This window comes from Telopea speciosissima, chromosome 1 (genome assembly GCF_018873765.1).
Source record: "Telopea speciosissima isolate NSW1024214 ecotype Mountain lineage chromosome 1, Tspe_v1, whole genome shotgun sequence".
NCBI lineage: Eukaryota > Viridiplantae > Streptophyta > Magnoliopsida > Proteales > Proteaceae > Telopea > Telopea speciosissima.
The window spans coordinates 55,877,119-55,904,959 of NC_057916.1; the positions used below are offsets into that span (position 1 = coordinate 55,877,119).

The 27,841-nt window shown below is 41.1% G+C and overlaps 1 protein-coding gene across 4 annotated transcripts in view; it reads right to left on the bottom strand.

The window, feature by feature from the left end:
• Window positions 1-27,841, bottom strand: part of LOC122663226 (helicase-like transcription factor CHR28) — a 115,226-nt gene that overhangs the window by 63,730 nt on the left and 23,655 nt on the right. Inside the window, exons 2-5 of one of the 4 annotated variants that reach the window (XM_043858931.1) lie at window positions 21,245-21,338; window positions 20,836-21,120; window positions 20,749-20,787; window positions 19,464-20,548 (exon numbers count right to left, since the gene is read on the bottom strand). In XM_043858931.1, the coding sequence (XP_043714866.1) occupies window positions 19,464-20,548; window positions 20,749-20,787; window positions 20,836-21,120; window positions 21,245-21,338 (1,503 nt within the window). Of the gene's footprint in view, window positions 1-19,463; window positions 20,549-20,664; window positions 21,121-21,244; window positions 21,339-27,841 lie in introns of all 4 variants that reach the window. The other 3 variants (XM_043858929.1, XM_043858923.1, XM_043858917.1) reach the window with 3 other exon arrangements.

Here is a 27,841-nt window from a genome sequence, read left to right on the forward strand (position 1 = left end):
CTTACAAACATTCATCTCCGATGAATGGGTGAAGGCCATGTAACGTTCATACAACTCGGGGTCAAGCTTCTTAAAGTCATCTGCATGGATCCAAGTACCGTCTTGGCATGGGCGACCTTTCCATTTGGCAAGGAAGGAATGATAACCAGTGTCATGTCGAGTGGTCTTGTGCATGTCATCTAGAACCTCCTCGATCACATCTTCAGTAGGTGGCTTGAGTTGAGGCAGCCTCAGCATTTATTCAGAATCACCATCGTCTAAGTGATGTCCCATATAGAGGTAGAGATCAGCCACATTAAACACAATGCTTATGCCCATATCTTTAGGCAACTTGAGAACATAAGCATTGGGTCTAATACGTTTCAGCACCTTGTATGGACCCATCTTCTTTCGATGATGCTTGCTGTTGACACTTGGCTGGTGTCTCTTTGGGTTAACTCTGACCATGACCATGTCTCCAAGCTTGAACTTAACAAATCGTCGCTACTTATCAGCTGTAGCCTTGTAGTGATCAGTGTTGAGTGTAATTTTTCTTCAGACATCTGCATGCACCTCAGCGATATAGCGTAGGAACTCATCTGCTTCTATGCTAACCCTAGCTTAAGCGGGTAGAGGAACAAGATCAATGGGACGTCTGGGCTGAATCCCAAGTAAAATTTCGAAAGGGGAACGTCCAGTGGTCTTGTTCACAGAGATGTTGTATGCAAACTCAGCAATGTCAAGTATGGAGAGCCATGTCTTCTCATAGTCTCTGACCAAACACCTCAATAGATTACCAAGACTTCTGTTTACCACCTCTGTTTGCCCGTCTGTCTGTGGATGGAAGGCAATAGAGAACAGCAGTTTACTATTTGTCTTCCTCCATAAGGTCTTCCAGAAGTAACTCATGAACTTCAAATCCCGGTCAGAAACTATAGTGCTAGGCAGCCCATGGATGAGAACTATTTCCTTGAAAAACAACTTGACAATGTGAGAAGCATCAAGTGTCTATCTACAAGGAATAAAGTGAGCGATCTTGGTGAATCCATCAACAACGACCATGATGGAATCATATCTCTCACGAGTAGGGGGCAGCCCAAGAACAAAATTCATGTTAAGATCAACCCAAGGCTGGTGAGGAATCGGCAATGGTGAGTAGAGACCCGTGTTCTGCTTGTCACCCTTAGCTAGCTAGCAAACTTAGCATATCCTAATTACATGCTCCACATCCTTGGCTAAGTGAGGCCAATAATACTGATCAGTTACCTGTAGGATGGTTGTCTTTCCCAAAATATCCGCCCAAGCCTCCCCCATGTAATTCCCTTATGATGTGATGGCGTAGGGAAGAATCTGGTATACACAGCCATGTACCAAGGAACAAGTAACCATCATGTATAGTATACTGAGGGTGTTGTCCACCCTACTTCAGATCAGCATATAGAACACTAAAGTCCTTGTTACTAGCATACTCATCTCATACCTGATCGATACTAAGTGCATGGGCTAAGAAAGTGTTCAAAGTTAGTACTTTTCTGCTCAGTGCATCAGCCACTGTGTTCTCCTTTCCTGACTTGTACTTTAGGGCAAAGTTGAACTTTTGTAAATATGCAATCGACTTTGCATGTCTATTGCTAATGGACTTCTAAGAGTGAAGGTGTTTGAGTGCTTCATGATCAGTATACAGAACAAACTCCTTCCCGATAAGGTAATGCCTCCAATGACGTAACACTTGAACAAAAACACAAAGTTCAAGGTCAGAAGCTTAGTACCTTCGTTTGGCATCATTGAGTTTCGCACTGTAGAAGGCAATAGGGTACCCACCTTGCATCAAAACTCCTCCTAGACCAATATGAGAAGCATCTGTAGCAACTTCAAATATTTGGTCAAAATTCAGTAGGCGTAGCACTGGAGCTTCGGTCATCTTCTTCTTGATTACTTTAAAGCTTTGTTGGTGGTTGTTGTCCATTCAAACTTTCCTTTGCTTTGATTGGCGTAGTCAGTAATAGGGGGTCATTATAGCACTGAAATTCAAACTAGCCCATGAAAACTCTTAATTTCAGTGAATGTCTTCAGAATAGGCCACTCAACAATGCTTCGGACCTTCTCCGGATCTGCTTCAACACCCTTTGAAGATACAATAAATCCAAGGAAAATAACCTTGGGCAGCATAAAGGAACACTTCTTCAAGTTGATATAGATTTTCTTGCCTGGGTACCCTTAGTAATTGCTTCAAGTGGTCAATGTGCTCTCCTAAATGCTTACTGTACACCAAAATATCATCAAAGTAAACAACCAGAAATTTACCAATGAAGGGACGAAGTACCTGTGTCATGACTCTCATGAAAGTGCTGGGTGCATTCATCAGGCCAAAGGGCATAACCTTCCACTTGAACAATCCATCCTTGGTCTTGAAAGATGTCTTCCATTCGTCTCTAGGACGGACACGAATCTGATGGTAACCACTTCGAAGATCAATTTTGGAGAAGATCATAGAGCCGGACAACATGTCTAACATATCATAAAGTCTTGGGATTAGAAACTTGTACTTGATGGTAATCTTGTTGATGGCTCTGTTGTCCACACACATACGCCACGAACCATCCTTCTTTGGAGTCAATAAGGCTGGAACAGCACAAGGACTTAGGCTCTCTTCAATAAACCCCTTTTGGAGCAGCTCTCCAACTTGTTTCTTTGAGCTCTTCATGCTCTGTAGGGCTAAGTCTGTATGCGGGCAGAGTAGGCAAAATAGAACCAGGTATTAAATCAATGGCATGCTGAATATCCCTCAAGGAGGTAATTCATTTGGCAGCTCTTCGGATACCACATCCTAAAAATCACTCAATAACTCCGTGATGGGCTGTGTTAACTTGACTTTAGGCTGGGCAGCAACTTCCTGTGTCACCACGGCTAGGATCAGACCTAAATCATGGCTGGTCTGCTCAAATTCCTTCTATGGAACAGCTAGTAATTTACTCTCACAATCTGTCCCCTTCTGATTTGTACTCATAGTCTGACATTTGCGCATCTCTGACGGTAGATTAAGAAGGTCAAGAATGACCTGCTGTCCCTTGTGTTGAAAAACACATTGATTCTTCCTCCCATAGATTGCAACATTATTATCATATAACCAAGGTCTTCCCAACAAAACATCAGCCATCTTCATTGGGATAATATCGCACCAAACCTCTTCTGAATAGTGATGAAGTTGTAAAGGAACATAGCACCGTTTGTTTACCTCTAACTTGTTACCATTCAGTAGAGACCTTGTAAGGCAGTGGGTGCTTCTCAAATTTAAGATTAGCCTTCTTCACAAAGCCTTCAGAAACCACATTGACACAACTGCCACTATCAACAATTATCTGGCAGTGTGTTCTCCAACTCGCATACGAGTATAGAAGATGCAACTGCGTCGCCAATCTTCACCTTTAGTTTTAGCCATCAATATGTGTGTTACAACATGAACACCTAGGGTATCTTCATAATCATCACCCAAGTCTTCACAATAATCAGCCCCATCATCACAATCGTCTGTGAGTAGAGCAGATAAACCCTAATCATCATCATCATCAGGGGTTTCATCTTCTCTTTTAGCCACATTGACACGCCTATGCTTTTGTGGGCAATCCTTGGCATAGTGACCTCTCTCATTACAGTGAAAGCACCTGCGGGTGTCACTACTAACCATGGGAGCTTTTCCTTTGTTGTCAACACGTGGGGGAGCTATCAGACGAGAAGAACTACCAACAGAAAAACCCGATCGTGTAGAACCAGTAGTAGAATTTCCAGGTCGTGTGTAGCCAGTGGTAGTAGGTTTGCAAGCTAGAAAGGATTATTTGGTGTCGACAGCTGGGGAAGCAAACCTTCTATTTCTAGCCAGTAATTGTTTAGCCTTCAATGCCTTCTCAACACAATCCCGTACATTTTTTACATCAGCTACTCCAATAGCCCTGGTAATATCAGCCCTCAATCCCAGTCGAAACTGAGATAGCATCTAAGTGGACTCTCTCTAGTGCCAGTACGAGAAGAAAGAGCATCAAACTTCTGCATGTACTCAGATACAGTAATAGTCCCTTGGCGTAGGGAGTTGAATTGATCCTGTAACTGTGCTCTGTAATGCTTGGGCAAATATTTCTCCTTCAAATCATATCTCATATCCTCCCATGTAGCAGGTGCATGGCCATCAAGTTACATGTCCCTTTCTGCAGTTCGCCACCATTCTCGGGCAGGGCCAACCAGTTTGGTACGTGCCAATCTCATCTTCCTGTCTTCAGGCAAAGCATACCAATCAAAATAATCATCAATGGCAGCAAGCCAATCATAGAATACCTGAGGATCATGGTTCCCATCGAACTCCTTCAACTCAAGCTTCACCTTCTGTGTCATACCTTCGATTAGGAACTTCATTGAACTCCTTCGACTCAAGCTTCACCTTCTGTGTGTCGTAACTTCGATTAGGAACTTCATCTGTAGTGAAATAGGATCTCAAGCACCCTTCAAAGTTAGGTCTTCTAGGCTATTCTTCGTTTCTGCCCTTGTCTTCGCTAGGCTCATCTCTGTCATACCTGCGTCAATCTCTGTGATCTCTACCATTCCATGTGATCTATGGATCGATCCTTGTAATCCCTGGATCTATCTCTGTAATTTTCATCTCAACCCAGAGTTCCTTGTACCTTTGAATTGACTTGATATCTGTCTTCTACTAGGGGGTTGTTGCTGTCCCTATTAGGAGTATTCCTCTGCTCTTCTAATCGTGTTACTTTATCACTAATAAGATCCTGTTTTGCTTGCATAGCTTGCTGGTCTGCGGACAGCATTTGAAGCAGCTCCATTATGGTAGCCATAGGATCGGGTGGAGGTGGTAGGACTAGATTACCATGTTCATCTATGGCTCTGGTACCACTTAATGTAGTCCTAGATAGACAAAGGGTCTACTAGGAGCCAAGCAACCAGGACCTGCTGGCCGATTGGACAGATTTGATGGTTTAGGTCAAATTCTAGGGTTAGGGTTAGGATAATTGTGTTGGATTTTATTTGGTAAAACTAGGCAGGTTTATAGGAAGCTAATAGTGTAGGTTTAATGAGGTTTGAATGGAAATTCAAAATTTAGGAAATTAGGGTTTAGGGTTTTGGGGAAGATGAGTGTGGTGAGTTTTAGGGTTTAGAGTTGGATTTCAGGGAAGGGCTTTTGGTCAAGTGTTAGGGACAGTAGTAGGTGGTTCGGCTGTAGTTTAGAGGGATTTGGATGGCTGGATAGGTCTAGACAGGTTTTAGGGGTTTTGGGTTTTAACAGAGATGAGGGGGATTAGGGTTTAGGTGTTAGGATGGGACTGGAATTGTGGATCGAGTGGAGGGGATGACCTGCTGGTACTGTGGTGTGAATTTGGAGTGGATCTAATGGTGGAATGGAGCTGAACAGAATTGAGAATGTCCTAGGGTTAGATGGATCGATGGAGAGCATGTAGGCTTAGGTTGGAGGATTAGAAGGAGAATTGCAAAGATTGTAAAGTATTTACTGGTTTGCAAAGCTTCAATGGCAGTACCTTTGAATGAATAACGAGAACCTCCTGGTCTACAAGATGCCAGGAGTCAATTGGAGATCTACCAATCCCTACACCTTGATAGAGTCCACAAGGCAGCACTCACGATTGGAGCAAGGCAGCAAGCAAACTGAGTTTTGAAATCTGAACTGTGGGGGAGCCTTCCCACGATTATTATTATTTTTAATCAATGGCCAATGGCTTAGAACCTATTCAGCTTAGGAATATGAGTCCTAAGGCTGAAACCTATTACAAAAACAAATCCAGCCCTCCATAGAAATCGTGGAGGGGGAACAACTTAACTTAAAAGGTTCTCTAAGAACCAATAGGAAATAAGACACCTAACAACCAATAGGATTAATTCACTAAAATTGGACCATGGTCTGAACCGGTTCAATTTACTGTTACAAAATTAGACCAAGTAAAAAAAAAACTACGGAAAATTTCAAATTAAAACTAAGGCTCCAACAATCAGCCCTATTCCTATGGCTGTTTCTTCTTCTTACGGATGCTTGGACCTGCATCAGGATGTGTGTGGACAGCAGGTCGATAAATAAAATAACTGTCAAGTACCGGTTCCCCATTCCACGGCTTGACGACATGTTGGACATGTCCGGAGCAAAGGTCTTCTCTAAATTGGACCTTAGGAGTGGTTACCATCAGATTCGTGTCCGCCCGAGTGACGAATGGAAGACCGCCTTCAAAACCAAGGATGGGCTATATGAGTGGAAAGTAATGCCCTTTGGTTTGACAAATGCACTTAGCACTTTTATGCGAGTTATGACTCAGATACTTCGTCCTTTTATTGGTCGATTTTTGGTTGTTTATTTTGACGATATTTTGGTGTACAACAAGGACCAAAATGACCATATTAACCATCTTAAACAAGTCTTGAGAGTTCTTCGTCAAGAGAAGTTATACTTGAACCTCAAGAAGTGTTCTTTCATGCTGCCCAAGGTGGTATTTTTTGGCTTTATTGTTTCAGCCAAGGGGGTGGAAGCTGATCCGGAGAAGGTTAGAAGCATCAAGGACTGGCCAGTACCTAAGACACTCACTGAAGTTCGAAGTTTCCATGGTTTGGCTTCATTCTACAGGAGATTTATTTGAAATTTCAGTGCTGTTATGGCCCCTATTACTGAATGTATGAAGTCTAGTAAGGGAAAATTTGAATGGACAGCAGCAGCAACAAAGGCCTTCCACCTTATCAAGAAGAAGATGACTAAAGCACGAGTCTTATGCCTACCAAATTTTGACCGAGTATTTGAGGTTGCTACAAATGCCTCACATGTCAGCTTAGGCGGTGTATTAATCCAATGAGGGTACCCGATCGCTTTTTATAGCGAAAAATTAAATGATGCCAAGAAGTGCTACTCGACTTATGATTTGGAGCTATATGTAGTTGTTCAAGTGTTACGTTATTGGTGCCACTATCTTATTGGTAAAGAATTTATTCTTTACACTGACCATGAAGCGCTCAAACATCTTCACTCTCAAAAGTCGATTAGCAACAGACATGTCAAGTGGGTAGCCTACCTACAGGAATTTGTATTTACCCTGAAATACAAGGCTGGTAAAGAAAATACAGTGGCTGATGCATTGAGCCACAAGGTCCTCACCCTCAATACCTTTTCTGCCCATGCAGTTAGTATTGAACAAATACGAGGACAGTATGCTGCCGGTACAAATTTTAGTGTTATCTATGATGAGTTGCAGCGGGGTGGACAGCATCCTAAATATTCTGTCCATGATGGTTACTTGTTCTTGGGGATGCGCCTATGCATTCCAAACTCTTCCCTACGACATCACATCATAAGGGAACTACATGGAGGAGGTTTGGGAGGACACTTTGGGAAGGATAAGACCATTATTCAGGTGACAGACCGTTATTATTGGTCACACATAGCAAACGTTGTTGATCATGTGATCAAACAATGCCAGGTATGTCAACTGGCAAAAGGAGGGAAGCAAAATACAGTTTTATACTCTCCCTTACCTGTCCCTCATGCCCCATGGATTGATATTAGCATGGACTTTGTCCTTGGACTGCCGCCTACTAGAAAACGATATGATTCCATTATGGTTGATTGTTGATCGTTTCTCTAAAATGGCTCACTTTTTGCCATGCCTCAAGACCTTTGATGCCTATTAAATTGCCAAGTTGTTCTTCAAGGAAGTGGTGCGAATTCATGGCCGGCTCAACAGCATTGTGTATGACCGTGATGTTAAATTTATGAGTTACTTCTGGAAAACTTTGTGGCTGAGAACAAACACAGCTCTAATTCTCCACATCTTTTCACCCACAAATTGACGGGCAAACTGAAGTGGTTAATCGGAGTTTGGGCAACTTATTGAGGTGCTTGGTTCGTGACTATGAGAAGACATGGCCATCCATACTTGATATAACTGAGTTTGTTTATAACAACTCCATGAATCGGACTACCGGTCGCACTCCTTTTGAGATACTACTTGGAGTTCAACCCCGGCGGCCTATAGACCTTGTTCCACTGCCACCACAAGCACGCATCAGCATTGAGGCTGATGAATTTCTGTGCCATATTACAGAGGTGCATGTTGATGTTCGGCGACGAATAGCTCTCAGCAACGATGTTTACAAGAGTTGATCGTCATCGCTGTTACGTGGAATTTCAGCTAGGAGACATGGTGATGGTCCATGTCAATCCGGAGAGATTCCAGCCAAGAATCAACACTAAACTCCACCCAAGGAAGATGGGTCCATACAAGGTGTTGAAGCGTGTTGGCCCAAATGCTTATGTACTCGAGCTGCCTGCTGATATGAGTATAAGCAATGTCTTCAACGTGGCTGATTTACACCTTTATGTGGGGCACCTAATGGGGGACCAGAAAGGAGAAAAGAGAATCCAGAAAGAAATTTGTGAAGAATCAGAGTTGCAGGGGGGGAGAGAAGAAACTAGAGAAGAAGAAGAAGAAGGGGGGAAGAAGAGGGAGAAGAGTGCACACACGCACAAACTCTCTTCAATTCATTCTCATTATTCAATTCTGTTCATCACCATACAAGTCCGTCCACAACTCTTATTTAAAGGTAAACACAATAAGGGGGGAAGGGAATCAAAAAACAGGACTAGAGGAGGAGGATTTCTCTTCTAAATTTTTACCATCCATGTGTTGGGTGGTTGTAATTACCTTCCAACCCACTAAACTAACTATAAACTGAAATAAAAACTGAAATCCTACAACAATAACTGCCAAATAACTCTAAAATAAAAGATAAAACATAAATAAAATAGAATAAAGACTGCCCATACTAGGTGTGTGTCCATGTAGGTGTCATGTGGGGCCCACCAAGTGAAATATATGCTAAACTAAGGTTGTGAATACTGAAGTAGGGTCCACCAATTGGATTGGCTCGGTCCAAGATTCTCCTGCATAAAGGGTCCACTGTGGGGTCCACCAATTAAATCGGCCCAGTCAAAGATTCTCCTGCATTAGCATGACACTAATGATGGTGACACTAATCAATTACTACGCCTGCCCCAACTTAAGCCACCTACGGAAGACATCATTGAAGAGGTTTTGGACGACATTTACAAAACCACTCGTCGTGGCACCGGTTACCATGCATTTCTTGTCAAATGGAAGGTCGCCCACAACACGATAGCACTTGGATACATGCCAATGACTTCAAGAAGCTTGATCCGGACTTGTACGAACGTTATATGGCCTTCACCCGTTCGTCCGAGACGAATGTTTTCAAGCTGGGGAGAGTTGATGCAGAAACAAGGGTGTATTCAAGGAAGAAGAAGAAGAAGACTGTTGCCTACCCTGGCAGCCAGCCACGGTTTTTAGTAGGCTATTGTCCAGCAGTAGCCCACAATTTCACTGGGTTGTTTTATGTTTTAATTTTGTAGTGCTGTAATAAACCAGTCAACCGGTTGGTCCAGCTGGTCTAATTTAAGTGGTGCTCCCATAGGGTAGTTAAGTCCTTTTATTTATTTAAGTTGTTAGTAGAAAAGTCAGTCTCACATCAGCCATGAGTTATTTGGGCTGATAGTGTCTTGTATCTCAAGCATAGTATAAGATTTCGCGATATATCTGTATCTTCGGGCCTACCGAGATATCCGAAATTTCCTGAAATTTCACTGAAATACTGCATTTTTTCTGCCATATTTCGGCAGTCCATCTCGGTAGGTTTTTGGCCATATCAAGGGCTGATACTTCATGGACACCCTTATTTAAGCTAAATAAACACATTTAAACCTTCATATTGCAAGAAAAAAGAACTCAAAGTGGTGTTTTGGGTTTGCACCCTTGATTGATAATATATGGTCGCCGACCCTAATGTATAAATAGTTAAATAGACATTGATTAGGCAGTAAAAGACAAAAGAAATTTAAACAAACTAATGAAAACTCTTAAGACATAAGTCATAAATCATAACTCATAAACTCCATAATAGTCAAAGACTCAATAGTCAATAACTCAATACATAAAGTTACAAGTTCACAAATCACAACTTACAAGAGTGCAAGACTCACAACTCTCACAAGTCACATATAAATATTTCATCATCATCCAACAACTCTTGAACATAGTAATTTAAAAAAAAATTAGTTTTAAAGAAAAAGGATTTACCTTAAATAGTGAAAAACCCTTGGAGGATGTGCTTAGATGAGGCTCCGACGTGTTTCCGGCGACAATCCGTAAAAAATGAGCTTCAACAAGGCTTGGATGATGCTTGGAAGAGAGGAAGAAGAGCAAAAAATGAAGAACTTTGAGCTTTCAGCAGGTCTCGGTCGATATATCGACTGAGACTTGCGAAATATGGCATTTAAAACAAGTGTCACATGATTTCGATGATATTTCATGGACTCAAGAAATATCGTCGAGTTTTGATACTTTTTCATTTCAAGCTACCATTTTGTCTCGGTAGGCTCGAAATATCTGAAATATTCCGATATATTGCCGATATATCGCGAAATCTTGTACCATGATCTCAAGTAAGGTCCAAAATTGGAAGTTTCTAATTTTGAGACTTTCCAATTTTGAACCCTTTACCTCTTTTCCTCAGTTAATAAAAGCAACCCAGGGGGGGCAAGAAGTCCACGATTTGATTCAAAAATATCTCTGCTGTTATGCAAGTTATGCTTCCATGAAGCTGTTCCTTGGTGTTCGATCCTTGGAGAGAGGAGCTGGTGTTAGATCCTGCTGACACCTTGCGGTGGGAAGCCTAGGAGGTTCTTTCTTTTTGCTGAGTTTCATTCCCTGCAAGTCTTCAAGCCTTCAGAAGTCTCTCCCCTTCAACCGAACTCCATTGCTGCTACCCAGACCTTCATTCCCAGGTTACCTTCTATTTTTGACTAACCTTCTAATTCCATTCCCACTCTCTCCTGCCCTATCCAGCCATCAGTTTTCTTCAAGCTTTTCAGCAAACCTTCCCCCCCTCTAAGACCTCCACTCGATCCTATCCTTAGCCCCATCTGAGCTGCAGATCACCTTCCACAGGAAATCTCCAAATTCCCATTAAACCCTGTTGTCCCAGTCAGCAGAACCAATCGGCAGAGACAACTGCCCTGCTGCAGATTTGTGTCCTTAGCCTTTTTTTGTTCCCTATTGATCAGACCTATTCCCTCACCTTAACCCTGACCTTAGACTTACCCATTAATCCACCAAATCAATCCAGCCTTAACCCATCGAACTGAACAAATTTTTCCCTGATTTCAGATCCTGTTTGGGACTGGTTGAGCCTTCAATCCTGTCCTACATTAGTACTGACTCCTAGTTGGTCTCCTACCAATCTAGGACTACATTACCTTGCCACATGGTTGTGAATACTTACAGTTGAGATGCAAGGTCTGCTACATGACTGTGAGATGATTGCAGGGTTCAAAATTACAGTCGACAGTCATGGAGCTTGAGTAGATAGAGTTGACAGTGTGATCAGTTGGGCAATTAAAGGAAGAATTTTTAAATACTGATTCACCCCCCCCCCTCTTCGGTGTCAAGCCAAGTTCAACAATGGTATTGTCTCAGGTTTCGACACAGTTCGACCAGGTTTCGGTCGATACCTTGATTTTGGAAAACAGAATGAAACCTGTCTATTTCGATAGTGGGATTCGAGAGGTCGTCTCCTACCTCTGGAAAACAGAATAGCGGCAAGGGAAAGAGGAGTGATGGCAGGAGACCTCTCTCGGGAAGGCTTCGATGGACCAGAACTGAAACTGAAGGGAGATCTCGGTCATGATGTTCCCCACTGAATGCTAACCCTCAACAGTTCAATCGGAGAGAAACGAAGACAACCCAAACTCGGTAAGTAATTCTAGGCAGTAGTTAGAGTCTTGCGTTTGGTTGCTGGTAATGAAACTCTCCACAGAGAAGCCTTTTGGGACTGAGGCAGCAGGGTTAGGATCTCCTAAGGAATAAGGATAGGGATGTAACTCCCAACTTCTGAAATCAAAAGAGTGAGGCTCCAAGGAGATCGAACCAGCTATATAGGGCTGATAGTGTCACTCAGAAAACAGAGCAGCAATTGACGTCAAAGATGAAAACAGAATGGCAGGGGAAACTGTACCTGGAATGAGACGATGACTGATACGTATGAAAAGGATGAAAAAAAACTGAAGAAGAAGAGGGAGGGATCACACGGAAGAGAAGGGGGGTATCGCTGGGAGAAGAAAATAAGAGAGAAAGAGGGGGGAGGTTGCATGAAAAGAGGGGAAGGAATTGCAAAAACCAGGCCATGAAGGCACACCATACAAACTCAAACTTCAATTCATTCTTTCAATCTGCTATTCCAATCATCCGTTACACATATATTTATAAAACCCAAAAAAAAACAAAGACTCCTAATTACTTCCTAAAACTTAGACTAACAAAAATAGAAACTTTACAAAATTCAAATTAGAAATTTGCCTACATGTCTAATAGCTACCCAAAATAAAAGATTACATATATTTCCCGAATAATATAGAACTTCCCAAAATCCTACTAGACACTAAAAACCAATTGGACCCGGTTCTTGGTCTGGGTTCCCAAATGGGTTCGGGTTGATCCATGGGGGCACTCCTGCATCACCTAGCCTATAACCATATTATAGTTGGATTTTAGGTTAGGAATACAAGTAAGAGGAGGAAAAAGAAGAAAAGAAGGAAGAGGAGAGAATATTTCGATGGAAATGTCATGTGTTGGAGAGTATTCTCCACACACCTATATCACTTCATTGATAATAATAGAAATATTACATCCACCTCCATAGGGAGGTAAAAGGTAAAAAAGGATAAAAAAAGAGAAAATACATTATAAGGCAACTAGACAAAAAGCTAGTTCCTAAACTACCCTTATTACATAAATTCTAACAACTCTAACACTCCCTCTCAAGCCGGAGAATAAATGTCATGCATTCCCAGCTTGCATAAGAGGGCACCAAACAGAAGAGAGGTAAGCCCCTTGGTGAAGATGTCTACCAGTTGATCATCAGTCTTCACAAAAGGGGTACAAATGCAGCCAGAGTCTATCTTCTCTTTGATGAAGTGTCAATCAACTTCAATGTGCTTTGTTTGATCATGTTGCACTGGATTGTGAGCAATGCTGATAGTTGCCTTGTTATAACAATAGAGTCTCATAGGACCTTCAGTGCCAAATCCCAATTCCTGAACCAATCTCTTCACACATATGAGTTCACACACTCCATGAGCCATAGCTCTAAATTCTGCCTCTACACTGGATCTGGCTACAACATGTTGTTTTTTGCATCTCCATGTAACTAAGTTACCTCCCACAAATGTACAATAACCGGAGATAGATCTCCTGGCTGTGATGGATCCAGCCCAATCGGCATCAGGGAATCCTTCCACTCTCAAGTGATTGTGCTTGGCATACAACATTCCTTTCCCTGGAGAAGACTTCAAATATCTGAGAATGCGATACACAACATCCAAGTGGCCACTCTTGGGGGCATGCATGAATTGACTCACCACTCCCACTGCATAAGAAATATCAGGGTGTGTCATAGAAAGAAAGATAAGCTTCCCCACTAGCCTCTGGTACTTTCCCGCATCAACAAGAGAGGGACCACAATCTTCTCCTAGTTTATGATTCTGCTCAATAGGAGTATTTGCTGGTTTGCAGCCTAACATCCCTGTCTATACCAACAAATCAAGGAAAAACTTCCGTTGACATATGTTGATTCCTCTCTTGGACCATGATACTTCAATTCCCAAGAAATACTTCAAGAGACCCAGATCTTTGATTTCAAACTGCTGAGCCGAGTAGGTCTTCAACCTATTTATCTCAGCTCTGTCATCTCCAGTGACTAAATTATCATCAACATAGACAATAAGGGTTGTGATGGTAACATTACCCCCCTTGGTAAAGAGAGTGTGGTCAGCTTAACTTTGGGAATATCCATTCTTCAGAATGGCCTGCCGGAATCGCTCAAATCATGCATTTGGTGACTGTTTGAGGCCATAGTGCCTTCTTGAGGAGGTACACTTTCCCTTCAGTTGAAGGTATTTTGTGGGGATGTAAACGGATCGGATTTCGCTCGGATACGGATCAGATGTGATTGGATCCGGATATTCCCTGGCCGAATACAGATACCTTTAAACGGATTCAGATACAGATCGAATTCGGATTTTCGACCATCTGTTTACATCTCTGCCTTGTGTAACCCGGACCTTCCTCCCCCTGGCGGATACAATTCACTCTTAATCTGTATCTCTTAGATCATGATTCTCTTTTCCTCATATTCTAGAACCTATTGAATCTTCAAAACCCTCAAGATCATTATTTACTTAATTTTTTATTATTAAGTATTCGGATTTTTTTTTCGAACGGATTTATCAGAGTATTCAGATTTTATCCCGGATATCTCTAAACGAATACGAATGTCCCTAAACGGATACGGATGCGGATCAGATTATTTTCGGATATCCATTTACATCTTTAGTATTTTGAAGCCTGGTGGGGTTTGCATGTACACTCCCTCTTCCAATTCGCCATGAAGAAAGGCATTCTTTACATCTAACTGATATAATGGCCAATCTTTATTGGCTTCCAATGATAATAAAACTCTTATAAAGTTATGCTTACCCACGGGAACAAATGTCTCCCGATAGTCAATTCCATAGACTTGACTATACCCCTTGGCCACCAACCTTGCTTTGTATCTTTCAACTGTACCATCAGATTTATACTTGATTGTGGAGACCCATCTACATCCAAATGGGCCCATAGTTATCAAGGTGTCGCCATGGCGACGCCTTGGGAGCCATGGCTGTGTCGCCTTGAATTTTGCCCCTCTAAAACGCCATGGTCGCTTTCCCTCCTTAATAACTATGACTGGGACACGTCTCCTGTGAAGATCCACCAATTGTCAAGTACCATTCTTCTCAAGTGCCATCATCTCCTCAGATATAGCTTGTCTCCTTGGGTCAGACATAGCCTCAGTAAATTCTTGGAAAAGAAGTGGAAGAGAGAGCAACACTAAAGGCAAGACCTGTAGGAGAAAGAGCATCATACGAAACAAACGGGGTTATAGGATTAGTACAAGCTCTTTCCCTTTTCTAACAACAATAGGAAGGTCTAACTCAAAAGGAAGAGAAGGGATATCACCTAACTGAGGAAAATGGATCTCAGGATGTGGATCCAAGGAGGACTCTTGGCTGGTCTTCTTTCCTTTCAAGCATTCACCTTTTTTGTATACAACAACTTCTTTTTCATTGTTATCATCCACACCTGATTGATCATCAGTATCATCCATATCCACAGCCCTGTGTTTTCCAATGTCAAGCATAAAAGGAGAGATAGGTAGAGGAGAATGAAAGGGAAAATCAGCAGCTTATTCACTTCCACAATTCTCCCCCTGAAGAGGATGCTGAGAAGGGGCAAAGAATGGGACAAATTCAAGGAAGGTGGCATCTTTGGAGAGAAGACACCGACGAGAAGAAGGGTGATAACACTTTTAGCCTTTGGTAGTAGAAAAGTACCCAAGAAAGAGACACTTGAAAGCTTTGGGATCAAGTTTAGTGCAAGTGGTTTTGTTAACATGCACATAACAAACACATCCAAAGACTTTGGGAGGAAGAGAGAAAGCAAAAACTTGTTGAGATAAGGTTTTTAAAGGAGATTTGAAATCAAGGAGTTTGGTAGGCATGCGATTGATGAGAAAGGAAGTAGTGAGAAGAGCTTCAGACCAGAAGGTCTTGGGAACATGCATGTCAAACAAGAGACTACTGGTAACCTCCAATAAATGACGATTTTTCCTCTCAGCAACCCCATTTAAGTGTCAACACACGCTAGCTGATGGATAATGCCATTATTAGTAAAGAAGTTTTGGAGGCTACTAAACATATACTCCCCCCTTCATCAGACCGAACAATTTTGATTCGAGTATCAAACTGAGTAAGAATCAACTGATAAAAATTCTTAAATGCGTCACAGACATCACTTTTATGCTTCATAAGAACAGTCCAAGCAGCACGAGAAAAATCATCAACAAAGGAGACAAAGTAATGATAGCCAAATAAAGTGGTAGTACGGGAAGGTCCCCAAACATCAGTATGCACAATATGGAAAGGAGCAGGAGATCAATTACCATGACATGGATAATATGAACTACAGTGTTTGGCAAACATACATGGTTCACATTTAAAAACATTAGAAGAAGAAATAGAAGAAAATAAGTGAGGTACTTGTTTCCTCATTGCAACAAAAGAAGGATGGCCAAGACGACGATGCCATAACATAACAGAATCCACAGAACTACTATCATTACGTCCACACACATAGGACTGATATGTGAGCAAAAAAGGTTCAAAAAGACAAAGGCTTTTCTCCTCACGACCACTACCAATAATCCTCTTGGTCACCAAATCCTGAAAAAGACAATGAGAAGGAAAAAAGGAGACAAAACAGTTCAGAGATTTAGTCAAATGATTTACAGACAAAAGATTAATAATAAGGTTAAGAACATGAAGGACAAAAGCAAGAGAAATGGACGAAGTAACAGGGATGTTGCCCTTACCAGAAATGGAGGAAAAGGAGCCATCAGTTACCCTAACGTTATCCTTACCAGAACAAATGGTATAGGAATAAAAAACAATGAGATGTACCGGTCATGTGGACAGTGGCACCAGAGTCAATAACCCAAGACTAGGCTGCAGTAGAAGCTGAGGTAGAGACCTGCAAAGCGGAGGATGAAGAGGAGCTGGCCACGGTAGGTGTAGGAGATGTGCTCAGATGTGACATGACCCTGCGAAACACTGCATCTGCCAAAGTGGAGTCATCCTGTGTGCTAGGTGGGTACTCCCTAGCATCTGCCTGAGTCATCACACAGTATGCTCTAGCTCCCCCTCTACGGCCACCACGAGTACCACTAGCACCATCTCGTCTACCAGCAGGACGGTCATGAAGAGTCCAACACCTATCCTTAGTATGTCCAAATCCCCCACAATGATCACATCAAAACTTGTCTCTGTCTTCCCCATGGTTAGGCCCTTGGCCTCTACCACCTCCACGACTGTCTCTGAAAGAACTAGAATTGAGAGTTGACCTCTCAAAGGATGGTACTGGTGTTGGTTCCATAGCAACACGCCGAGTCTCCTCACTTTATAAGTAGCTACAAACCTCATCAAGAGATGGAAGATGGGACTGGACTAAAATCTGGAGCCTGATTGGTTCATAATCAAGGTTCAGACCACCAAGTAAAATGAAGACACGCTCCTTTTCAAGAGTCCGATACACCTTTGCTTCATCCTCTGGATTGGTCAGTTGGAGGTCCTTGTAATGATCATACTCCTCCAAAAGACCAATATAAGCATTATATACTCAGAAATGGTCCTGTCACCCTGCCTCATTGTAAAAAAATTTTGATGAAGCTGATAGACCTTGGCAAAGTCACCTACCCTATCAAAGGTCTGGGAGACACTATCCCAAATTGCCTTGGCGGTTTCTTTTCGCATAAATCTTCTCCCAATCTCGGGCTTCATGGAGAAGATCAGCCATGTCATGACTGTGGAGTTTTCGATCTCCCATTTCAGATATGCAGGAGAGCCAGGTTCTGAGTTTGTAATAGTACCTGTAATATACCCAGGTTTCCCTTTGCTCCTAAGGGAAAGCTTCACTGAGTGTGACCAATCAAGGTAATTGGTGTTGTCAAGCTTCACAATGGAGATTTGTGGATGGGGTTCTCAAAAACAAATTGAGAGGTTGTTGGAGTGGGCTGTGAATCAGTTGAACCAAGCCCAGAGACATCTGAATCAACCATTATAGAGAAAATAGCACTTGACCATAAACAAGAGTACCCAAACCAAGTGGGGAGTACACACTCAACCCAAATATGGAACCCAACACAAGAATCGAATTTCAGCAAGGAAGAAAATAGGTACAACCGTGACAAAACTTCATCCTAGCACTCTCCACAGAGTAACATCAACTTAAACAAGCTCAAAGACTTCACACAAAGCTGTTTATAATCATTTCTCAACCAAGAGAGAAACATATTGCATTCCAAATGCAAGAAAAAAATAAGGAAACAGGCATTCTCGGTTTTACCTGGGCAGGAAATGAGATCCCACGAAAAAGAATTATGCTCAAACAGATCCTTCAATCAACAAGTAGGAACATATGGGGCATAATAGGCACCCTTGGGCAATTCTAGTGACCCATTCCAAGGCTCAAACACATGCCGAGACAGAGAGAGAAACAGGGCATGCAACTTGCAACTGGCGGTAACCCTAGCAGTAGCTTAGTGGGCTTCAAAACTTCAAAGGAGCTTCAACACAGATCAAATAGCACCTTCAAACAACTAAATAGGTTATATAGAACCTATTTCATACTTCTTCAACAAGTTTTTGACATAGGAATCTCCTCCTTGAAATCCTTTGTGCCCTAGGATTCTAAAGAAAAGAAAAAAATAGGAGCAAGAGGCTGAATACGACTCTCAAACCTAAAGCTTTGATACCAAGTTGGATTTTAGGTTAGGAATACATGTAAGAGAAGGAGGAAGAAGAAGACAAGAAGGAAGAGGAGAGAATATTTCGGTGGTAATGTCTTGTGTTGGAAAGTATTCTGACACACCTATATCACTTCATTGATAATAATAGAAATATTACATCCACCTCCCTGGTAAAAGGTAAAAAAGGATACAAAAAAAAAAAAAGAAAATACATTATAAGGCAACTAGACAAAAGGCTAGTTCCTAAACTACCCTTATTACATAAATTCTAACAACTCTAACAATTATAGGCCCATTAAAGTGGCCCGTTATATTGAAAATCCATGGGATCAAAGACCCAGCACATACATAACCCAACTTAAAGCTTATTTCCAAGAAAATAGGTCCATTTAGGTGATCTTTCTGCATCAAGTAGCTTATTTACATTTCCAATAGCTAAATTATATGTAGACTCAATACTTATAATAGGGCTAGTGTACACCAGCATTTAGCGTAACCTTGTAAACTTGGGTCAAAACCATAAGTACCCTTTTGGGTTTTTTTTATGAAACTAATTCATGGAATAGGTGTAAAATGTTAAATATAGGTAACACAAAAAAAAAAAACACTTTTTGGGCCTCAAAACCTTGGTTTCGAGTTTTGCGGAAACAAATACCAGGTTTCGACCAAATTTCAGTCAAAACCTTTGAAATCTCAGTTATGACCAGGGTCGAAATTGCCCCCGAAACCTAGATTTCAAACCTTGCATAAGTACACAGTAGTTTAGGTTATTGCTACAAACAATGTATAATCATTATTTTTTAATCCCAAATTTAATATTTTTAGTGAATTTTCGTTTATTTATAGAAACTATGATTCAAACATTAAAATATAAAATATAAAATATTCAAAAAAAAAGAAGAAAAAAAATTTATGTCCATGTCATACAAACAGCTATTGTATTACACTTTATGCGCATATTCCCATAACTGCAGTTGCAACTTCAAACAATAATTACATTTTACATAGATCATCACCTGCAATGCAACCTGAAATGTTAATCTTTCATCATTTGCCTTCAGCCTCATGCTCCCAGTTCCTGTATGATGACGAGGGTCATAATAGGTTGAACGTTGTGAAGTAACAAGGGACTTTCCATGTGCTGTTGATGGAAGTGGACATACAGGGGCACTGATGTCTTCAAGTATGCATATATCAGCGTCATCATCATCATCGAGATGCATCCTACACCCTGAGGGATTATTATGAATAGCTTCACTACTGAGTTTTAGAGAATGACAACTCAAGATCCCAGATGGAAGTGCTTTCGCATTTCTTTCTTCCTTTATGCATACTGTTTGATTCTTATTCGAGGATAACAACTGACTGCCAGAAACAAATTCCCTTGAGGCATGACCAAGAAAAGGTCCACTGTCAATTCTAGTGGCAGAATCTATACCAACTGGGGAAGGATATCCACTAGCAGCAACATCAATTACTTCTGCAGAATAACCCATGGTCTTAGATACTGGCACCTTATCGTCCTTTTCATCCTTTACATGAACATCTTTCTTCTCACTTGAAATGAATGAATACATACTAACTTCACATTTAACCTGGCAGCTATTTATATCAGCCAAATCCATCAATGGTACTGTTGAAACAGAAACATTGGTTGTTCCTTCCTGTGTTCCCGAATTTTCCTCACTACTTCGGCATATATCAAGGATTGGAAGCCTGTGCTCCTCTGGTTCATTCTTTATGTGACTTGTCTTCTCTCCATTGCTCGACATAAATGGCAGATTAAGAGAGTCAGGTATGAACTGCCTTGAGGTGTCAACAAAAGCAGCAACATTATTAACACCAGTGTTTGAGTCTGTACAGAAGGGTGTTGTCGTACAATGATAACTAGCTGGACTTATTTTGTCAGAAACCTGACTGCTGTTGATTTCAGTATGAAGTTCATTTGGCAAAGATGTGTCATCCATGAAGGATACCTCCAGAGGAAATGTGCATAGATTTCTTTCTGGTTCTTCAAATTCTGCTATGCTATTCCCACACATAGAACTAAACTCTGAAAAGTTCAAACCCAATTTGTCTACCATCATGGGATGTGAAGTACCTGCAAATTGCAACAGACAACTCAAGCATCAATCATATCCTTCATTAGCAGTGAACAAGTAAATAATCAAATTCTGTGCATCATAATTGTGAACAGTAATATTATGCTTTACATACAGTTGGAATGAAGATCTCCTCCCTCAAGCTTTAACTCGTTCTCAAATTCAGGCTTCATGGGAGCAAGATTCACAAGGTGCTTACAATCAGGAATGCAGTAACCATCACCAGCAGAAAAGTTAAATCGAGTGCTACAATTCGCTATCTGGTTTGCAACTTCTGTATTATTAATGCTGTTATGTACCAGAGCATTTAAAGAAACCCCAATCTTCTCCATAGAGTAGGTTTCACATTCTGAAAGTGGAACCGGTAACCAGTCTGGAAGACTCAAAGAACAGTTATGTGCAGGAGAGCCAACCTGAAGCGTAGTTTCCAGTTTTCCATGATCAAATGCGACACAAGAATTTCCTGGTGACTCAAAAAAGTGTTCTGACTCCATCCCAGGCCTGGAATCTAAAGGCCCTGAATAGGGTGAAGGATAGCATCTTAAAGGGGCCCCCTCAGACGCTTGGGTACCTAAAAAGTAAAGAATTAGCATCACATATCAGACTCTGGGTACCACGTAAAGAATACTTATAGGTCTCAGGTGCAACTTAAGAAATAGAATTACTGATTCACTGATCATAATCAATTTAATTACCATTTTGAGGATGGGAGGCCTGCTCATGTTTGACTGCAACAGAATTTGACTCACCTTGGTATACATTCTTACACAATAAATCTTCTGAACTATTCTGTGAACCAGACGAACAATAATCAGAACCAGCACATGGAAACAAATTCAAAAAATGAGAAGACGATGGATAGATGAGAATAAACTTAAATGTCAAAGAACAAACCTTAGCAGTATGCAAAACCAATTACACATCAACTCTAAAGGGCAATTTGATTATTTATTGGTAAAGTTTGGCTGTTTCCTTATATGAATTGCAAACAACTTTTCTATGATTTCTATAAATTTAAAATCTTTACAATCTGTTACAGTAAAGATGTACCCATAGTGTAAAAACTGGATTAGACAAGCAGTTGAACCGGAAATAACTGGGACCACCTACTTTTCTGGTTCGGTCCCGATCTGGAACTGCCTTGACTGAAAACTGGATAAACCACCTGATTCGATTCCCTATTAAAAATTATTGAAATGCATGTGAAGTGATTTGAACCCACAACCTATCTGAAAATAGGGAAGTGTTGACCAATTGCGAATTTGCTCTCCTTTTTTTTAATTGAGATTTGAGAATAATGGCTTGTGTCTAATTGATCACAGCCCCTCTTTATTTATAATAGACAAGAGAACATTGTAGAATAGGAACAAGTACAGAATACCCCTCAGACAAAATTACCCTTGAACCCATTTTACAACACTCCCCCTCAAGTTGGTGCATAAATGTCAAACATGCCCGACTTGCTAACAATAGGTACAAAAATTTTACTACTAATACTCTTAGTAAGAACATCAGCTAACTGATCCCCAGACTGAACAAATGGAAAGCATATTACTCGTTGGTCCAGCTTCTCCTTGATGAAATGACAATCGATCTCAATATGCTTGGTACGATCGTGTTGCACTGGGTAATGAGTAATACTTACTGCTGATTTGCTATCACAGTATAGGCGCATAGGCAGCTCAACACGAACACATAACTCGTGAAGAAGTCCTTGCTGCCAAAAGAGCTCATAAATACCATGGGCCATATCCCAAAATTCTGCTTCAGCACTTGATCGGGCAACAACAGATTGCTTCTTGCTCCGCCAGGGTACTAGATTCCCACCAACAAAGGTACAATATCCCGAGGTAGACCTTCTATCATCCGGACATCCTGCTCAATTTGCATCAGTGTAGGCCTCAACTCGTAAGTGACCTTGAGCAGAAAAGAGGACACCTTTCCCGGGGCAGACTTCAAATATCTCAAGATGCTATATACTACCTCTAGATGAGTGGAGTGAGGATCATGCATATATTGACTCACCATACTAACTGCAAACACTATATTAGGCCGTGTGTGTGATAAGTATATCAAATGACCAACCAGTCTCTAATAGTTGTGCTGCCTCTATCCACAGGATCTCCATCCTTACTCTATAGGTAAGTATTTGGCACCAAAGGGGTATCTACAGGCTTCCACCCCAACATTCCTGTTTCAGATGAAAAATCAAGAGTATACCTATATTGTGAGAGGAAGATACCTTGAGCTAAATAAGCAACCTCGATCCCAAGGAAATATCTGAGTTTCTCTAGATCCTTAATCTCAAATTCTGTCCCCAAATAGGTCTTCAACTTACATCATATCCAGAGATGACAATGTTGTCTACATAAATGATCAATATTGTGATGTGCTGACCTCTCTTCTTGATAAACAAAGTATGATCAACATTACTCTATTTGTAGCCAATTGACACCATCGCTCTATGGAAACGTCCAAACCAAGCTCTTGGTGACTGTTTTAGACCGTATAGAGCTTTCTTGAGACGACATACTTTGCCCTGGGTTTCTTTAGCAACAAAACCCTGAGGAATGTCCATGTATACCTCCTCTTCAAGCTCCCCATGAAGAAAGGCACTCTTCACATCCAATTGTTGAAGATCCCAACCTTGGTTAGCTGCACAAGAGATGATGACCCTGACAATATTCATCTTTGCTACCCGGAGCAAAGGTTTCTCGATAGTCGATCCCATGTGTCTGAGTGCATCCTCTGGCAACTAGTCTTGCCGTGTAAATTTCCACTGCTCCATCTGCCTTATATTTGACAATTGCAACCAACCGATTTTTCTCCTGGAGGAAGACTCACCATATCCCATGTGTCATTTTTTCCTAGTGCCCTCATTTCTTCATTTATTGCATCTTTCCATCTTGAATTGGCCATTGCTTCCTGTCAGGTGTTAGGGATGGAAACAGAAGACAAGGAGAATACAAAAGCATGGAAAGATGGGGGAAAGAGAGTCATAAGAAACAACATTAGAAATGGGATGCTAAGTACAAGTTCTATGGGGTTTACGAATAGCAATCGGTAAATCTAGAGTAGGATCCAAAGGAGACTTACCAGGAGGAGTTGGTGAAGACCTTGGATCAGAGAGCAACAACTGGTTAGGTGAAATGGTGATGGTATTGTCAACTTGCTTCTGTTTATGCCACGTTCCTCTAGAAAAAACTTCAAGGTGTCAGATTTCCTAGTCTCCCCCTGGACTTGAGATTGCTCCTATTCCTGCCCCATTATTCCATCCTTGCGTTCAACCGATGTATCTTCTACCATGGGAGCATCAAGAGAAATAATCAAGGGCACCTCTTCACTGATAGACTCCCCCTGAAGAGGAGCAGGAGAAGGAAAATGTCTCTGTCTCCCGAAAAACAACATCCATAGTGACAAGCAGCCTTCTGGAGGGAGGGTAATAGCACTTGTATCCCTTCTGGGTAGCGTTGCATTTTTTGGGTTAGTCTACAACCCCTTCGGATCAAAATTGCCATGAACATGGTGATTTCGGGCAAAAACAACACACCCAAAATCCTCAGGAGCATAGTTCAAAATCTCGCGAAATCTTGATCAAATTTCAAGAATTTCGACCCTCTTGAAACGAAATGGCCCCTCGAATAAAAAAAATACAAAATTTCGATCGAAATTCTCGAGATTTGGAGATTTTTTGAGATTTTGTAAAAATCTCGAGAAATTGCTTTGTATAAAATACCATGTTTTGACTGTCTCGGTCGAAATTTCGCCCGAGACTGAGAAACAGAGAGCATTTTTCCTCCTTTCGCACTTTTGCTTGGTTTTTTAAGGTTTTTGCTCATTTCTTCTTCAATCTTCCACTTCCCACTTGAATCCTTGCCGCATCTACGCCGGAATCACTTGGAGAACAAACTTCTTAGCACATCTGTGAAGCCTTTCCACTATTCTAGGTAAAACCATATTCTCAAAATTGATTTTTTTTAGGGAAATGCATGATCAACATGTTTGTTTGTGATGAAATAAATATATGTTAGACACCGGAAGCCGATCTACGACTTCACGGTGTCAAAAAAAATTTTTGGTATATATATATATATTTTTTTTTTACTTCAAAAATTGGATTTATTTACAACAAAAATCCAAAAATAATAGGGGTTATGTATATTGTATGGTTATGAATTAAATATATGTTAGACACCATTGGCCGATCTATGGCCTCATGGTGTCAAAAATATTTTTCTGCCACTAATTAATTATTTTAATTTTCGAAAATTATAAAAAATATTTAAAAAATTCAAAAAAATAGCAAAAAATAAGAAAAAATATGAGGTTTTTGTTTTAAAATTACTGAAAAATATAAAAGTAAATTATACATACTTCTTATTTGCGGCCCATTTACATATCTTTTCGATTTTGTTGTGCTAGGCCAACATTTATTTGAAAATTATTTTTAAAAATTGTTTTTAAATATGAGAAAAATATAAGGGTTAGGGGAAAAATAATAAATAGTTATATACTTATATACTTGTGTTAGTGCTCTTAAATCTTAATTCTTAAACATTTAAACTAAAAGAATTGATGTGCTTCAGTGATTAATGAATTGTCTTTTATTCATGCAACAGTAAACTAGTCCGATTATGGCGAACCGTGGTAAACGCAGCGAGCAGAGGCAAGAGGGGAAGAGGCAGCCGGCCCAGACCCAGGGGGAGGGGAGCACACCCAAGCGCACTAGGGGTGACATTGCATGGTTGCATGGCACTCCAATTGATAAGGATAAAAGAAAATCCCAATGCAACTATTATCACATGCAGTTTTTGGGAGGTGGTGCCACTAGACTCAAACAACATCTAGCTAGGAATTCTCCTGAAGTGGTCGCATGTCATATGGTCCCTGTGGAGGTATCTAGGGCTGTCAATGATTACATGAAGGGAGGGAGTAAGAGGAAGGCTCAAAGGGAGAAGGCCAAAGTAGATCTTAATGAAGCAGTGAGGTGTACAGCGGGAGGCCAATCAAGCCATCGTGACGATGATGATGATGACAGTGATGATGTCAATATTCCTGATGATATAGAAACTGAGCGAGAGGCTAGGTATTGGAGACGAGCACAGATGATGAGCAGAGCCAGTTATCATGAGGATCAGGAGAGAGTCGAGAGACAAAGAGTAGGAGGTAGTGGAGGAGCTGGTACCTCTAGAGCTGGTGCTAGTGGTAGTGGAGGAGGTGGGTTGCCTAATCCCTTTAGAAAATCACAGAGTACGAGGGCAGCTCCCCCTCCGCCTCCACCACCACAAGATGACCCAGCACTTCACCAAGCGCCTGGTGTTTATAGAAAGAAAGGCAACAAACAACCAAAAATCAAGGGAGCATGGAAAAATCTAAAGGGGATGGTGAAGGAATCTATAGCTAAGTGGATGTTATACCATACCATCCCAGTAAACACAGCACAAGGCCCCTTTTATCAGACTATGATAGATTCCATTGCTGAGGCTGGCCCAGGGTATAAGGGACCCACCCCACATGAGATTATGAATGTGTATTTACCCCAGCAGAAGAGAGAGCCTGAAGACTACATCAATGAAATGAAGGGGCTATGGGAGAACTATGGGGTAACCATAATGTGTGATGGTTGGACTGGTCCTACAAGAAAGTCCATCATCAACTTTATGGTGTATTGTGATGGGAGGACAGTCTTTCTGAAGTCTGTTGATGCATCCAAGGAGAAAAAGGATGCAAAGTATATCTACAAATTGCTGAAGGAAGTGGTAGAAGATGTAGGAGTGGGGAACGTTGTCCAAATTGTAACGGACAACGGAAGCAACTACAAGAGTGCCGGTGAGAGGTTGATGCAAAACAATAAGTACCGGTTGTTTTGGACTCCATGTGCTGCCCATTGTGTAGACCTCATGTTGAAGGACATGGGAAAGATCAAATTGGTACAACATGTTGTGGAAAAGGCAAGGCAAATGACCAACTTTGTCAACAACCATGGGTTTGCACTAAACCTCTTGAGGGAGAAGTGTGGGGGTGACTTAGTGAGGCCAGGCATAACTAGATTCGCCACCAACTACATTGCACTCAAGAGTACAGAGACCAAGAAGTCTAGACTGAGATCAATGTTTGCTTCTGAAGACTGGTTCAACTGGAATGGGTCCAATACCCATGGTGGTAGGGAAACACAAGCTACAATTTCATCAGATGACTTTTGGTCTACGTTGCATAAATTGGTACAACTTCTGGACCCAGTGGTCAAGGTTTTGCATATAGTTGATTCTGCTCTCAAGGGACCAACCATGCCACATCCATATGCTGCCATAGACTTGATGAATGAAGGTGTTTACAATGCAAATCCTCGAGGTAGCAAACACTTTCTCAAAATTATCAAGGAGCACTGGGAAAATCAACTTATGCATCCACTGCATAAGGCTGGTGAGTGTACACTCTTTGTTTTTTATGCAATTACATCTTTTAAAGTTAATTTGAAGGATATATTACTAACTAGTCAATATGTAATGTCAATTTCAGCATATTATTTGAACCCCAAGTACCAATACAGTCATAGGCTTGGGTTGAATAATAGTCTTATTGACGCAGTCAAAGAAGTAGTTGCCAAGTTAGAGCCGAATAGTAAATTACAGGCGATATGCAACAATGAGGTGAGTCTTATAAGTTATAATTCATTTGGAATTACTCAATTCAATACTAAATAGTAATGAGTCATTACTAATTTTAAATATTTTCCAAATGATTATAGTTGAAGACTTTAGGGATGCACTGGGAAGTTTTGGAACCGATGCTGCAGAGCAAGGCCGGACACGCGGTGATACCAGTACTCATTAGTCATTACGCAATTCAATATCTTATTCTTTTGAAGTGAAGGTGACATGTTTCTTTTGTTGTAATGCAGCTGAATGGTGGGTGTTGTATGGGGGTTCGGTAAACAATTTAAGAAAAATAGCAATCAAGGTTCTCTCCCAGACATGTTCAGCATCTGGCTGTGAACGGAATTGGAGTACATTTTCTCTCATCCACTCCAAGAGGAGAAATATATTGGGTTCTGAACGTCTCTCTGACTTAGTGTATGTGCATTATAATTTGAGGTTGAAGATGCAACACATACGCATGGGACAAGAGGGTATCAGGGAAAATATCGATCTCGCCGACATTTTCCAGGTGGAGTCAGATGATGAAGATCCTATTGTTGATTGGGTGAGGGATAGAGGTGAGCCACTGTTAGATCAGCCTGGAGGTAGACCTGACCCCATGATAGCTGAACACATAGAAGCTAATGTGGATGA